Below are 17,409 nucleotides of genomic sequence, written 5' to 3' on the forward strand. Positions count from 1 at the left end.
GGTAGCAGTCGCCGTAGTAGATATCGTAGTCTTTTAGTTTGCGTTTACCCGGTCCATCCCATCGCACTTCTTGGATGGCTGTAATATCTGCCTTGCAGCAGTTTAGGGCTTCCGCTAATTGTTCGGCTGCACGTGGTCTGTTAAGTTACCTAACATTCCACTTACAGATCCGAAGGTGAACAACAAGATCGTTCTTAACTATAAACTGCTCAAATTTAAGAAATACTCGTTTTTATTATTTTATATATTTTTTTTTTCAATATATTTCAAAAACTTGTAGTAATAGCCTTACTAAGACGACATAAAATCATCAAAAAACCGATTTTACTTTTTACTTTTAAATACTTCTTAGCATAAATGGTTTAGCGTTTCTTTAAGATATATTTAAAAAAAAACGAATGAAGGTTTTTGAAAATATTTAAACTGAATATTGAATTCAACGATTGAAGATTTAGAAAACTATATTGGATAACATTGACAAACCAACTAATTCATGAAGCCTCAAAACGGCTGTGTTTTTTTTTTCAAATTGTATCATCTTAAAAATCTGACGTTATAAATTGATTTTGGAGTCGGGCTTGAATTAAAGCCATCAAAACCTATCGGAAAAGTGTTATTTGTATCAAAGTACAATATTGACTTCGTTGATTTGGTGGCTTTATTTTATAACCACCGCTGTACAACTCACAATCTCTGATGTGCTCTCTATATCACAGACCCTTACTTTCGATTACCTGGCAATTCGATTTGATGTATCTTTTTTTTAAACTTTATATCATCGCAGATACATATTTACGTATAAAGGTAGGTAATAGAAAACAAATTTAAACAAATAGAAGAAAATAAAAAAAAACCTATAAAACATAGAAAAGATACCCCCTGTTTTTTTCGTAATTAATTCGAATTCTGCGTGTAAGCTCATCTCACGACAATAACAATACCGTCAGTACTTGGTAGTGCATCGGGCCGATAGTAGGTATCATCGCTTATTCGATAGTTAAGTCGAGTCGGAAAGTCACAGCTTATACGAGTCTAGTCAATACACAAAGCAAGCGATCTTCAAACGGAACAATAGGAATATAAAAATAAAACGGTTTTGAAAAAAGTTGTTAGCCCTTCGTCTCGATCACCGCGTTACAACAAACCGATCGATATATGCATTTATAAATTTATAGGTGTACATCTCTGTTTGCACTTGAAAATATATTCTCAAGATCGTGTGAAGTTTTTTTTTATCTTACTTAAATTTAATTAAAAACTATTCAACTTCAAATAGTTTTAAAAAAAAAGTCACTTTGGTAATTGTTATTCGGAAAATAAAATATATTCATTTTGTGCAAACAATTAAAAAATTGAATGTGCGATTATGCGATTTTGTTCAGTGTCAAGTTAAAAGATGGAAATTAAACAAATAATATACAATATATCAAATTTCAAAAAATATGAGAAATAATTTGCATATATCTAATAACAATTTTATATTATGTGAATGTGATTATATTTTTAATCGGAAGTATTGAAGTTCAATACAAATAAATACACGAAGTATAAAATTTGAAATAAAGGCGAAAAATGGATAAACGTCAACGGTTTTTGATTGGAATTTTATTCATTATCGTCATTAATGGAGTGAAATTAAATTGTAAGTTTGAGATGAATAAAATTTAATAAAAATAATAACAACAATTGATCGTTAGGGATGAATTATTGACTTACAAAAATAAATTTACACGAACTTGTGTTTTAAGTCGGCAGATGCTCATCATATTTTAATGATAATAATTTGCCAATAATTGTTATTTAAATAATTTATGTGCTTGAGTCGAAATACTCTCAAAACATGTCAAATTTGAATTTCAAAAAATTCTGGTTAGCCAAGGTACTTCATTTTAAAATGCTTGTGCAGGCTTGAAATTGGTAGTGACTTCGAGGTGATAACTGTTACCTTTTCATTGCATGTCTTGCGAATTCAGGACACATGAATTGAATTTTCTACAGCAAATTGAAAATGGTTGAAAAAAAGTTTCGCTGGATTGATACAATAACTGATTTTTATCGAAGAAATCTATTTCAGCACTTAATCAATATTTCAAATTTGGTTTCAAAGACAAAGGATGTCTCAACGGCTTTAATTTTTAACCCATCAGGATATCAGCTGTAAGGAGCTCTCGCATAGAGCGAAGAAATATAAATCTTGTCGGTATATGGAAAAAGTGCAGTTGGACAAAAATGCCAGCTTACAACTTCTAGAAAAAGTTATACTTTCACTAAATAAGATGTTTTTAGATGAGGAAATTCTAAAAGCTTTCGATCTTCGTATATTTCTGCGATCTTTAAAAAGGGAGATCCTTACCTACCGATTTACTAAACAATTACCATACCTTAGGCTTATTACCTGGGTTGAAAGGAATATCGAATCTTCGTACAGTAAAACTAATTTTTGATCTAACGCGTGTTGCTAGACGTTGTCTTATTAAAAAAAGAATATCTTTACATTTTTTGTACATTTTAAAGCCACCTTTGACATTATAAACAAAGTTGAAAAGAATCTACTATTGGGTCGATTGAGTTCAAACTTTGATATTAAGGTTTTAGGCAGATTCTGCTAGGAGATTTTTTAATGTTCTTAAGACAAAAACAAACAGCAGTCAGCATGCAAATTTGTGTGTTAAAAATATTGAAAATTCGAAATTCAAAATGGATTTTTATGATTTTTATTTTGTCTACAAAAATTTTCTCAACTTGTCTTCTTTCAATAAACAAAATATACCCAAATTAAACCGTTAATAACTTCCCATAGGAAGTTATTGTAATAAGTCCGATTTGTTAAATTGAAAATTTTGACATTTCTCTACGTTTCAAGGTCCCTAGAGTCGAAATAAAAGATTTTTAGAAAGATGTCTTTGAGTACGCTCGTACGTTCGTGACGTTTTTTTCGTCGTCGACTTCAAATGAATTTTGTTATACATTTAATAAGGCAGAAAGATTTAGAAAGCGCTCTCAAGAAAATTGGGTGAATGGTTTTTTTACCATAGAAATTTAAAAAAAGGTGCAAATTTTGGTTAACCCTAAATATCTCATGAACCAAAAACGCTAGAGACTTGAATTAAATTTTATATAATATATTGTAACGTGATGACAAACAAGTATATTTTTGGAAACAAATCCAATAAACGGCTTTTCTTTATAAATACAAAAAAAAAAAAGAGGCTGGGATGCGACCCACACTGATAACTTCCCATCCCGTCTGTCGATTTGTCTTGCTTAAAAGTTTGTATCAATTTTTACCAAATTTGCGTACTATTTTTTGTAGATTTAATTTTTTATGAAAAAACGGACTGTTGGATTTTTATATAAAAGTCACTGAATATTGAAAACAATATTTTCTGTAAAATAAAATAAGTTTGAAGCCAAAATTTTTAATTTTTGAAAAGCTTTTTGAGTCGAAAGTAAGTGTTTACCAAGTTTTAGTAATGTTTTTTTTTAGAGTTTAATTTTTTGTAAAAAAAACCTTCAATTCGATTTTCTTCTACCGAATGTTGAAAACAATATTTTCTATAAGATAAAATTAGTTTGAAGCCAATATTTTATAGATTTGAAAAGATATTTGAGTCGAAAATCAATTTTTACCAACTTTTGTTAAATTTTTTTTTAGGTATTTAATTTTTTGTACAACAACTATTAATTCGATTTTTTTCAAAATTTTACTAAATATTAACAACTATATTTTTTGAAAGATAAAAGTAGTAAAAGCCAATATCTACAATTTTTGAAAAGATTTTTGAGTCGAAAATCAATTTTTACCAACTTTAAGGTTTTTATTTTTTGTAAAAAAACTGTCAATTCGATTTTTCTCAACATCATTCAGAATGCTTAAAACAATATTTCTTATAAGATAAAATAAGTTTGAAGTCTAACTTTCAAGGTTTTGAAAAGATATTTGAATCCATATTCAATTTTTACCAACTTTTGTTAATTTTTGTTCGGTTTTTAATTTTTTATAAAAAAAACTGTCAATTCGATTTTGTTCAAAATTTTACTGAATGTTAACAACAATATTTTTTGAAAGATTAAAGTAAATTAAAGCCAATATCTCAAAGTTTTGAAAAGATATTTGAGTCAAAAATCAGTTTTTACCAACTTTTATAAATTTTTTTTAAGGTTTTTATTTTTTGTAAAAAAACTGTCAATTGGGTTTTTCTCAAAATTTTACTGAATGTTAAAAACAATATTTCTTATAAGATAAAATAAGCTTGAAGCCTATGTTTCAAGTTTTTGAAAAGATATTTGAATCGATATTTAATTTTTACGAACTTTGAGTAATGTTTTTTTTAGATTTTTATTTTTTATAAAAAAAAACTGTCATTTCGATTTTTTTAAAAATTTTACCAGATTTTTTAAACATTATTCTCCGTTGCTCAAAATTGTTTTGGAGGTGAAATCATATGTTAGTCGTTAAATTTAGGAGGTGACAAATTTTTCAGTTTTTTTGATTTAGAAAAAAAACCGTTAGATAGATTTTTTTCAAAAAATATACTTCTTTGAGATCACGTTACAGTCTATTATATAAAATTTAATGCCAGTCTCTAGCGTTTTTGGTTCGTAAGATATTAAGGGTTAACCAAAATTTTCACTTTTTTTTTTAAACTGCTATGGTAAAAAAACCACCCTCGCAATTTTCTTGAGAGCCCTTTCTGCATCTTTCTGCCTTATTATCTGTATAACAAAATTTATTTGAAGTCGATATCTCTTCTGGTTCTTGAGCTATGGACGACGAAAAAAACGTCGCGAACGTACGGACGTACGGACGTACGAACGTACGTACACACGCACACACAGACATCTTTCTAAAAATCTTTTATTTCGACTCTAGGGACCTTGAAACGTCGAGAAATGTCAAAATTTTCAATTTGACAAATCGGACCCATTGCAATAATTTCCTATGGGAAGTTAAAAAAGTAAAAAAAAATTATCACCTCGAAAAATTTACGAATGCAAAATGATTTTATTCCGAAAACAATTTTGTGATTTAAAGAAAAATCAAATTGACAGTTTTTTTATAAAAAATAAAAACATTACTCTATGTTAGAAAAAATTGAATTTCGACTAAGATATCTTTTCAAAACTTTGAGATTATTGCTTCTAACGTATTTTATCTTATAAGAAATATTATTTTCAACATTTGGTAAAATTTTGAGAAAATTCGAATTGACACTTTTTTTACAAAAAAAAAAACCTAAACAAAAATTTAATTTACTTTTGACTCAAATAGATTTTCAAAACCTTGCGATCTTAGCTTTAAACTCATTTTATCTTTTAGCAAATATTGTTGGTAACATTCAATCAAATTTCGAGAAAAATCGAATGGACAGTTTTTTTACAAAAAATAAAAACCCACACAAATATTTAATAAAAGTTGGTAAAAATTGATTTTCGATTGAAATATCTTTTCAAAACTTTGAGATATTGGCCTTAAACTACTTTTATCTTTTAAAAAATATTGTTGTCAACATTCAGTAAAATTTTGAGAGAAATCGAATTGACAGTTTTTTTTTCAAAAAATAAAAACCTAAATAAACACAGTAATAAAACTTGGTAAAAATTTACTTTCGACTCAAATAGCATTTCAAAAATTAAAAATGTTGTCTTTAACCTTTTTTTTCACAGAAAATATTGTTTCGATATTCAGTATTTTTTTTTATAAAAATCCAACAGTCCGTTTTTGCATACAAAAATAAAATCTGCAAGAAATTGTACACAAATTTGGTAAAAATTGATGTTCGGTTGTTGATATCTCTCAAACCAATTTAATTCATCCAATTTGTAAAAATTTTAGAAATGTTACTTAAATTAGTAAAATTTGTTTTCTACTAAAAATCTATTTAACAAAACTAGATTTTCAAACTAAACTATTTCTTTATAAGAAAAATATTTTTTATTATTGAAATTCCTGTTTAAATCCCAGTTTTAGAGCATCCAAAGCAAATGCACTTTAAAAGTAGATTTATTAAATTTCTTAAGATCTTTTGTATTAACAGAAATTTTGAAAGAAATAAAATGCACGCTAGAACTTGCTGATGTCTTCCAAAAAGGCTGTTCAAAAATATGTCCTATGTTTTAAGATTTAAAAATGTAACTTATTTTTTTTCGAAAATAATTTTAAACTTTAAATTTCATCTTAGAAGTATTTTTGGTAAGCACTAAATAAAGTGCTTATAGATTTACATTTTACATTTAAACTTTGTTATCGAGTTTTGTAAACAAAATTAATATTTTTTTTTAAATATCACATTTCGATCATCAATTTGATCATCGACAAGAACTTTCGCTGAAAAAGAAGATTATTGAAATCGGTTCAATAGTTTTTGAAAAACCTCAACAAAAATGAAGGTTTTATACATTATGTTTTTAGAAAGAATCCAAATTAAGAATACAAAATTTAGAGAAATTTAAACAAAAATCAAATATTTTTAAATTGGTGATTTCTTATTCAATGTTTCTTCTTAAGAAACTGAATATTTTTTTCTAAGAATTAAATTTTATAAAAATAATTTATGACTAAAGATTTTTCAAATTCTAAATTGAGTGATTAAAAAAATTCAAGTTGTTTTAGATAGAAAACCGCTTTTTGGTGAATGTCGTTAAATTACTAACAAATCTTTAAATTAAATCTTTACTTATACAACTTGACTGTATAAGCTTTATGGCTCATATGACCCCCTCCTCCTGGCCAAAAGTTGATGAATTTGTGCGGTGTTTTTGGAACAGGATGGAATATCCGATTCATATTATGTTCGTGGTCCAGTCTTCATTTAAAAGTAGTGCTTTTAATAACACAGTTTAAAAAAGTAAAATACAAAATTTTGTTTTCATATACAAAAAATTAATTTTTCAAAATATAATGGGGGTCCATTAACGCAATTAGATTAGTTTTGAATTAAATGGAATTCCTTCAAAAAACCAAATAAATTATCTCCTGGGGAAGGCCGTGACCCCTACTACCCCCCCCCTGGACACTCGGCATTGTCAGAGTTTTAGCTGTTGGTATGACGAAGAACGTAGGAAGAAGTAGGAACAAATCTTTCCCGTTGATTGAAGGCTCCGGGTTCCACAAAAATGCCAGCTCAAAGCTTTCAAATTTCTGAGATCTTTAAAGAAGGAGATAGTAAACTACCACAAAAGTACAGAGGAATCTCTGTCTCTACTTAATCTTCTGCAGGCAATTTTTAAACAATTACTGTACCTCAGCCTTGTTACCTAGGTTAAAAGAAATAATAAAAACACTTACTTCCAACCTGGGTTATAATCAAATCTTTCTACACTAAACCAAATGTTTGCCCTAACCAGTGTTTTAGACGTTTTCTAGATTTAAAAAACAGTCACATTTGAAACTATTAACTGAATGTTACTTCTTTCTTGACTTACAGAATTGTCGTCTAATTTAATAAGAATATATGAACAACTACTAGCAGCCTAAACCATTGGGTTTATTTCGTTCAAACTTTAATATAAGGGTCTTAGGAAAATTAGCTTTAGACGTTTTTTAACTTCACATAGGAAGATATTTTAATTATTTCGATCTGTCGAAATGAACATTTTGACATTTCTCGACGTTTCAAGGTCCCTAGAGTCGAAATAAAAGATTTTTAGAAAGATGTCTGTGCGTGCGTGTGTACGTACGTTCGTACGTCCGTACGTCCATACGTTCGCGACGTTTTTTTCTTCCACCATAGCTCAAGAACCAGAAGAGATATCGATTTCAAATAAATTTTGTTATACAGATAATAAGGCAGAAAGATGCAGAAAGGGCTCTCAAGAAAATTGCGTGGGTGGTTTTTTTACCATAGCAGTTTGAAAAAAGGTGAACATTTTGGTTAACCCTAAATATCTCATGAAACAAAAACGCTAGAGAAATGAATTAAATAATAATAAACGTGATATCAGAAAAGTATATTTTTTGAAAAAATCCATTTAACGGTTTTTTTATAAATCGAAAAAACTGAAAAAAAAAATTACTCAAAGTTTGTAAAAATTGAATATCGATTCAAATATCTTTTCAAAAACTTAAAATTTAGGCTTAAAACTTATTTTAGCTTATAAGAAATATTGTTTTTAATATTTTGAAAAATCTTGAGAAAAATCGAATTGACAGTTTTTTTTATAAAAAATAAAAACCTAAAAAAAAATTAATAAAAGTTGGTAAGAAATTATTTTCGACTCAAATATCTTTTCAAAAATTTGAAATATTGGCTTCAAGCTTATTTTATTTCACAGAAATATTGTTTTCGATATGCAGTAATTTTTATATAAAAATCCGTTTTTTCATACAAAATTAAATCTACATAAAATAGTACGCAAATTTGGTAAAAATTGATACGAGTACATATAGACAAACTTTTAAGCAAGACAAGTCGACAGACGGGATGATTTATCTGAAGCTTTTTTTGTACTTTGTACATTCACTTGCTTACATGTTTAATAAAAAAATCATAGAATAAAAAAGGAAAACAATCCCTATTAGAAGTATCCATGGTTTAAGATTATCTTCCAACAATTTTAAAGAACGGATATGATCAACATTTTCTTCCTCTCGCTACAAAATCAATTCTTTATAATTTAGTTAGAAAACGATTTGAAGACGAAGTAGACATTTTTAAGAAAGACTGCTTTAATTATTACAAAAAGTCCTATGAGTATTTAGAAAAGTGGACAGTTCAATTTGAAGAATTTTTGTGTTTTCGATAAATGAATTTAGAAAATATATTAATATGGGAAGACTTAGAAAAAAGTATCGATTACCTAATTTCTAAAGAAGTTTTGTTGGATGACTCCAAGTTGTTTGACCAATTTTGTTATTTAAACAAGTTTCTTTCGAAAGAACTTTAATATGAAGAATTTAAAAACAAAATATCTGTTGAAAAGTGGGCCAGTTTCTTTAATTCGTTTTCAAATATTGAATTTTATTCTGAGCTTTTTTTTTGTCTTCCTGGACAAAATGTGAATGTAGAACGTGTCTTCTCGTTGATGGGTTCACAATGGGCAAAGGAACGGAATCGTTTAAAAGTAGGAACAATCAAATCGATTCTAGTAGTTGCCTACAACTTGAAAGATCTAAGCTGCAATAAGTTTTATGATACCTCTTTAAATGAAAAAAGGTACCTAGATCAAATTCGAGCCTTAAAAATGTATGGTACATCCTCAGATGACTAAACAAATTAACGTATTTATCTAAATTAATCTACTTTGATGTAGGTATATAATAATTATCTATTTGTTCTCTTTTTTTTCAAACACTTTATAGTTTGTAGTCATATTTGGAGATACATTACGCTAAGAGCAGTCCATTCGTTTAAACTTCACTAAATTTTCACACCCGAAAAAACCTAACTTTTCTTTAGATATGTTTATGTATTCTATCTTAAATCTAAACTTTTAAAACGAATCTTTTATGTAAATCAACGTAACTGATACCTAAATAAATAAGTTAAAGGTGTGCAAAAAAAAACCAACCCTCTACAAAACTTCACTCCTAAGTTTGTTTTTTTTTTTTTAGTAGGGTTTTTAACACTACAACAACAACTTGATTATGCTACCACACATTGCTTTTTTTGTTTTATAATTTTGCCACCCTTCCTCTGACAACAACAAAAATCGTTATTTAATATACAATTTGTATGAGCTAATGAATTAAAAATTCATAAATACACCAGAAAAGTTTTTCCAGCTAAAAATAAAATTTAACAAGTTTTTAAAGACGTGTAGATACGAGTACGATATGAGTCGCAATATAAAGGGATGATGACACTGTGACATAATTTTTTGTATTTTTTTTTTCTGTGAAGTATTTTAATATGCAATTAATTACACACAAACGAACGGTTAAGTTCAGTTAACAAAAAAAAGCATCGTGAAAAGAAAAACAACTATAATTATAATATGTCACGAATAAAATTGGATATGAGTGATTAAGATATGCATTCACAAATAACTATTTACATATTTCCATTCTCGAATTGTTAATGCAGAGAGAATTTTAATTTAAAAAAAAGAAATATTTTACTTATAATAATTGGAATTATGAAATTAGAAAAATAAATTTAGTGTGTTTTGCGATTTTCAGATCTTTAAGTATTTTCAGATCTGTCAGAACAAGAATTTACATAATTGTCTTGTGGGGTTTTTCATGGGTGAATTCAGATTTCCGTCGAAGATTGATTTTTTTGTGTGGTGCATGGAACACAATTGAAATTATTTTCTTTTTTGTGTCATTGTTTTGGTGTAACTTTATTTACGTGTTAAGGAGTGCGGGATAGATGTCAAATTTCCATCTTTAAATTTTGGTTTTATATTTGTATTAGTATAAGTACAAAGAAGGGTTAATTTGACGAAAAATCCAGATCCGTAGGTTTGATCATAAATCAAAAATAAATCCATTTATTTTGTGTATTGAAATGTAAACGCAGAAGGAAATTTGTGTTTTGACAGATCTCGATCAAAAATATATTTTACCCATATGGAAAACCCCATAACAGTCGTATGAGCTAAGAATTTTATAGGACGAAGCTGAAATAAATGTCACTGTCAGCGATTGTCAGGTGACGTTTTATATTGTCAGATGTAATTGTTAAAAATATCTGTTTTTACATAAGTATATTTGGTAATTGTCAGATCATTACTTGATGTGACAGCATTTTCCGATCACATAAGAGTCTATCCGACAGCTATCAATTGGTTTGCCTAAAGATTGATAAGGTTTTACTTTACAAATGGCGACCAATTCGGTTTTCCATACATATTGGAGATTTTTGAATTATTTTTTTTTTAAAGAAGAGAAAAGTACCAACTCCCAACGGCGCAAAATGATAAACAGTTCTCGTTTAAGTAGAAAAGCCGATTTTAGTTAAAACAGTTCTTTATTAAAAAAGTCTACCTTTTTCCTTTTTTTAACTAATTATTAGCCAATTATCCGGTCTAGCTAAGATGGCGGGCGATTTTGCGAATAGGAACAAATTTGCTGCGACATGGTAGTCCAACACTAAGTACCACACTCTTTTTTGTTTCTGTTACGACGGACGACCAATTGCAAGTTTGTCAAAATGTTGTATTTTGTTTGTCGTAGTCTATTGAATCGAGGTTGGAAATTGTGTTGATTTATCGTGGCACAAGTTACTTGGTGCAAACACCGAAAGTTCAAGCCAAGACAGTTTTTTTATTGTTGATTTACAAGCCCAAAATCATCTTCCTATCTTCAAAAAAAAAAAACATTTTTCTTTAAATTTTTGTTATAAAATTACAAACGTCAAAAAAATAAAGTATAGTTTAAAAAAGATAAGGAAACATTTTACTGCTTTTAAAGTTAGACGAGTGCCTTAAGGCCCAACTATAATAGGCATAAGCAAAATGCGGCAATTTTGGCGATTGACAAAGCCATCAAGATGAAAATGTTCTTCATCGCTTAGGATGATTTTGCTCGAAAAATCAGGGTCCATTTGTTGATGTTCAATAATCCATTCAACGAACTCTCTTCTCTGTCCATGGTCATTAGGCTTCAATTGTTGTGTTAATTGAATTTTGTAAGCATGAAGACACAGATCTTTGGTGAGTACCTATACGCTGTAGAGAGGTTCTTGAAATTTGCAATTCTTGTTCACGACGTCGAATTGAGGTTTCTGGATTGTCAGCAACACTCTCACGCACTGCTTCGACATTCACATTTGAACGGCTTGTTTTTGGACGACCAGTGTGTTTGGCGTCTCCAACGTTGACGAAGTTAAAACACTATTCCGACCATATTTTGTATGAAATTTTCGAACTCCAGCCGCCAAGCTTTCACTATTTTTGAAATATTCTTTAATAATGAAGACACGTTGTTCTATCGTGTAACGCTCCATTTTTAACAACCCTATACTGTTAGCTGTCAAATTGCTTTTTTTTCAGGGTTGCCAACACTTCACTGCACAAATGGCGGCAAATTCAAATCATGCGTTAATTTTGGGACACCCTTTATTAGCTTATGACTATAGTAGTTGGGCCTTTAGCGTTAAAGTATACTTCATATCGTTTAAAATTATCAAAGAGCCAACCCTGATTCTAAAGCTCTTTTTATAGTCGGCTTCAAATTTGTGTTTAAAGTATTTTTTGAATGTTTACAAATTTGAGCCAATAAGTTCAATGGAATAATCAAAATGTCTCTATTAGATCAATTTTTTTCCCGACATTGGGTTGCAAGTTTTTTAATATAACTCATATCGTGCTTCATTTACTTTAAGGGCGATTGTTTTTTATAATACTAGCTGACCCTCCACGCGCTGTTGTGGCTAAAGTTTTGTTGTCATATTACACCGTTGTAAATTATTCGTACAGTTGGTGTACAGCAAAAATCAATATAAAAGAATTAATTTTAAAACGTATTAGTATTTATTCATTCAAATTTGTAACAAATGAGTAAAATACAAAGTTTTAAGTAAATAACATGTGACAGTTAAACTTATAAATGAGGTAGTTAGGGCAGACAGTTAAAAATGTTCTAACAATAATATTTATTATTTTGCACAATATTTTTGATTAACTATCTAGTATAAACTAGTAGTAAATACTGGAATCATCCCAGTAAATACTACTAGTTCATCTGAAAGTAATAGTATATACTAGATACCTACATAAATGCGTTAAATAAATGCTGTTGCTTCTCCTTGTTCTCTAATATAACGTTTTATAATTTTCTTGTTTTTTAAACAATTTTTTGTGTTACAATTTTTAAGAGTTTAAAAGTGAGTGTTTGAAGTTCAATAAATGGCAAAAGCAAAATGTTCAACAACCTAAGAGTTTGTTAAAATACTAGAAAAATATCGTACTTATTAATAAATCTCAACAGCCTCTCATAGAAAAAGCAAAGGCGGAAGCCTTAAAATTGTTTATTCGTGAGTTTTAAGCCACCACTGGTATTTTATTAACAGAAGAAGAAGACGAAAGAAGAGGATAAATAACATTTAGACTGACGTATAAAAAAAACGGACCTTGAATCAACGGAAAATTAACCCATCAAGCTTTAAGAATGGAAACAAATTTTCTTAAAGCTTATCCATGCTGACCAAAACCCATCAATTTCAAGAATACCTGGTATGTTAAGTTTTATAAACAAAATTATATTTACATTTTTTTTGTAGGAACGAAAAAGATGTAGTTCTTCAAGTAACCCAGAAGAGGACAAACAAGATTCAGCGCTGCTTGCTTGCCAATCTTCTGCACCAGCATTAAAACGCAAAAGGGGTTTGGAACAGGCGACTGAAGAAACAATTTCTCTCACTAAGAGTGAGCTTCAATGTTTAGTGCTTCTGGAAAATTTAAAACTATTGAGGATGCAACAGGAGCATGTTCAGAAAAGGTTGGCTAGAAATGATGACGATCATTCGTTGCGCTCAACGATTGCCTCTTAAAATATTTTTTCCGAAGACGGACGAACATTTTGTGATTTATAAAGTCATACTTTGATTTATTTTATTTTGAATTTTTTGTTAATTTATACATCTTTAATAAAATTATAACAAAATTATAATTGTATATTGTATATCATTTCTGCAAGCTCATTTCTCTTCATCTGTCCCAATCTTCTGATTTGTAGTAAAAAGCATTATTCTCTGCACTTTCATTTCCTCTTCCATCACCTTCTGAAATCTCGAAGTCGTCACTGTCATTTAAATACTTTGCAATATTGTGCAGGACAAAACATACAGTAGTTGGGACATTCTTTAATTCGACTCGTACACAGTTTTGTAGACTTTTCAGCTGTCCAAAACAACGTTCTATTATGATTATGACCCTCTCTTTAGTATGTAATTTGTTATAAGCCTTTTCGATGTTACTAGTTGGATTTTTGAATGGTGTCATTAGCCATGGTGCAATTCCATATCCCTCGTCTGCTAATAATATTGTATTTTCTGACGATCTCAAAATAGGTTCAAGAAAACTATTTTTCCAAAGCCTTGAATCATGAACTGACCCTGGCCATTCGCAAACAACACTTGTAAACCATTCTCTGGCATTACAGGTCGCTTAAATATTGATGGAAGCATATCCTTTACGGTTTATATACTCCTCTGAGTGTAAGTGGGCCTTCTTTATTTCGACATGGATGCAGTCTAACGCTCCTTTACATGATGGAAAACTGTATTTCAAAAGCCAATCCTGTTTAGCTTCCAATTGTTGTTAGTAATCCAAAGGAAACTTAATCCAAAGAAAGGATTTATCCACTATCTGTTTTGCTACATAGTGTACAGTTCTGCGAACAGTATTCTGATGCATGCCCGTGTCTTCCCCAACGCCAACTTGAATGCCTGGATCTTCAACATATCTCAAACAAATTCTCATCTTTTCCTCAGCGGACGTTGCTCCTCCCCTTCTTTCAGGTAGAGAACCTAGAGATTTTTTAATGCAATAAAATATCTTTCCCATAAAATATTCGCTTAGCCACTCAACGTTATATTCGGCGTTCTTCGCTCTTTATAAACTTTTTCAGATCTAAAATTGAAAAAAGCTGCTATATTTATGCTCTGCACACCGATTGCTTTGAAAGTAGAGTTGCGACTGTTGATGTTGGCTATTAACATGAGAAAGCATTTACTAGTAAATGTTCAAGTTGGTATTTATAAACTTGAAAAATTTGCAGTAAATACTAGAAAGAAAAGTTCGTACTAGTTCCTTATGCATATCAATATAAGTATTTACTATACAAATTCATTCAAACTAGTAAATACTTTTCTTCTAGTAAATACTACCTTTACAGCATTTACCATGTCTTTTATGCAGTAAATACTATAAAAATTTACTAGTAAAAACATTTGCTTTGTAAATGATGCATACGGCTCCATGTTTGAAAACTGTTGTCTTTTCTTAGATTAAAGAAGACACATTTCGTTATATATGTATCTACCACTTTTCCAAACTGAATTTGGTAAAGCAGATAGCTTGGATATTGTCTATAGTTTATAACCTCTTACTCTGATCCCGATTTTATTATAGGGAATACTTTAAATTTTTAAATTTTTCAAAAATTGTTCTGTAGCGAGCAAATGAAATTGTATATTGTAGTAAAAGTGGAATTTTGAACAGTCCTTTACTTTTATATACATAAATCTAAATTCAATAAAGTTTTGGAAAAACACTAGATATGGTATTTTTCTCCGAAACCATAATATGCTCTAAAGCAGCTGTGATTTCTTCTGCTGTCAAAATTGTCCTGCATAAGACATAGCACTTTAATTAAACATGGCTTCATCTCATATGCTCCCTAATAACCACAAACTAGAATTCAACTTTAGCATGGGAAATTTTGAAAACCTTTTTAACTTATTATGTACGATCGATTGGGAACATTTATTTTGTAACTTAAATATTGACGATATGTGTAACATTTTTTGTTTAACTTTTTTAACTGTTTCTACAAAATGATTCCATTTAAAAAGACTCGAAATAACTTGAGTGTTCCACGGTTTGATTCTCACGTTAAAAACTTAAAATCAAAAGGAACAAAACTTGGATAAAGTGCAATCAAACAAGAACTGATAATAATTATAGGACGTTCATTATAATAAAAAAAACTTTTCACTGAATACTCTAACATCCTATATGATGTGACTACATTTGGAAAATTGAATTAAACCTTAAAAATAATCATGATAGTTTTTGGAAATTCGTTAATCGTAAGAAGAAATCATGTGGGTATCCAAACTTAATGACTGATTCGACATTAAAAAGTTATGAGCCGAGAATAATTGCAAACATGTTTGCAAACTTCTTCAAAGATGCTTTTGTAGATTATAATACTATTAGTTTTAACACATCTACCACTGTTATAAATTTCCCCCTCTTAAATTCTATCAATTTTGTTATAAGTGAAGATACTGTTTTTAATAATATCCAACAACTTGACGAATGTTTTAGTCCTGGTCCCGAGGGTGTACCATCGTCCATTTTAAAGCAATGTGCTGCGTATTTAGCACACCCGTTATGTGTTGTTTTCAAAACGTCTTAAAGTAACTCGCTGTTTCCTTTTATCTGGAAGAGCTCCTTCATAATACCAGTACACAAAAAAGGTCCTGAAACCGAAATAATGAACTACCGAGCTATTGCTAAACTATCTGTGATACCTAAACTATCACTGTAGTTCAATTTTCTGTGATAACCAGCTTGGTTTTGTTAAAAAGCGTTCAACTGTTACTAATCTGTTTAACTTAACGTCCTTTTGTTTAGATGTTTTTGAAAAACGTGAAGAAGTAGATTGTATCTTTACTGATTTCAGCAAGGCCTTTGATAAATTGTGTCATAAAAAATTACTTTTAAAACTATCACAGCAAGGTTTTAACGCCAGTTTCATAAACTGGATCTCCCCATATTTGCAAAATAGACGTTATAGTCTTAAATTTAGTAATGAGTGTTCAAGTTCATTTGTTGTGAATTCTGGTGTCCCCCAGGGTAGTCACCTTGGTCCTATTCTATTTGTTTAATTTATAAATGACTTGGTTTCGATCATACAAAATTCGAGTGTCCTAATATATCTTGATTACATTAAAATTTAAAAAAAAAATGTACTCTACATCTGACTGTCTTCTCTTGCAAGAAGACTTAATATTACTCAAGGAATTTTTGTTTTAAATGTTAACAAATGTAAAACCATGAGTTTTACACGCAAATAAATTCCAATCGGTTTTAGTTACATGTTTGATTCTTGTCTTTTAAGTATATGAGTATACGTATTTTCTGACTTGGATCTTGTCTTAGATTCTAAACTAACATTTAATAAACATATTAACTAAATAGTTACAAAAGCAAATAGAGTTCTGGGTTTTATAAGTGATTTGGCTGTGATTTCCGTGATCCATGTGTTTTAAAATTACTTTTTGTTTCATTTGTGAGACCAGTCCTGGAATATTCTTGAACAGTATAGTCACCTTACTACGCCGCCGGTACACCACACAAGACTTGAAGCCATTCAAAGAAGATTTTTGCTTTTTTGTCTACGATCCCTTCCGTGGTTTCATGATATTCGTACATTACCGCCTTATTCACAAAGGCTTTCTCTCATAAATCTTCCTTCTTTGACAAATAATAGGACGTACCTGCAGTTTTGTTTTATTGTTGGAATAATAAACGGACAAATGTCATCACCATCAGTTGTTGGTAGTTTAAACTTTAGTTTTAGTCGTTCAAGGATAAGACTCCAGAAACCATTGAATACTAATTTTAGTATTTTTTTATGGTGTACATAGCCCCTTAAATCAATTAGTTGAAATCTATAATAGCTTTTACTCTTGTATTAATTCAACAAATGATAGTAGAAAAAGTATAAATTGCAAATTAAAATTTTTCTACAGTCTAGTTTAAGATTTTATAATTTAAGTATATAAATATTAA

General features: G+C 29.4%; 1 protein-coding gene across 1 annotated transcript in view; it reads left to right on the plus strand.

The window, feature by feature from the left end:
* The first annotated feature begins 942 nt into the window (after positions 1–942).
* LOC129939332 (uncharacterized) overlaps positions 943–17,409 on the plus strand; it is a 46,717-nt gene continuing 30,250 nt past the window's right edge. Inside the window, exon 1 of the mRNA XM_056047309.1 lies at positions 943–1,642. Coding sequence (XP_055903284.1) covers positions 1,573–1,642 — 70 coding nt within the window. The 5' untranslated portion in view covers positions 943–1,572. The remainder of the gene's footprint in view (positions 1,643–17,409) is intronic.

The sequence above is a fragment of the Eupeodes corollae genome, chromosome 1, assembly GCF_945859685.1.
Source record: "Eupeodes corollae chromosome 1, idEupCoro1.1, whole genome shotgun sequence".
Classification (NCBI taxonomy): Eukaryota; Metazoa; Arthropoda; class Insecta; order Diptera; family Syrphidae; genus Eupeodes; species Eupeodes corollae.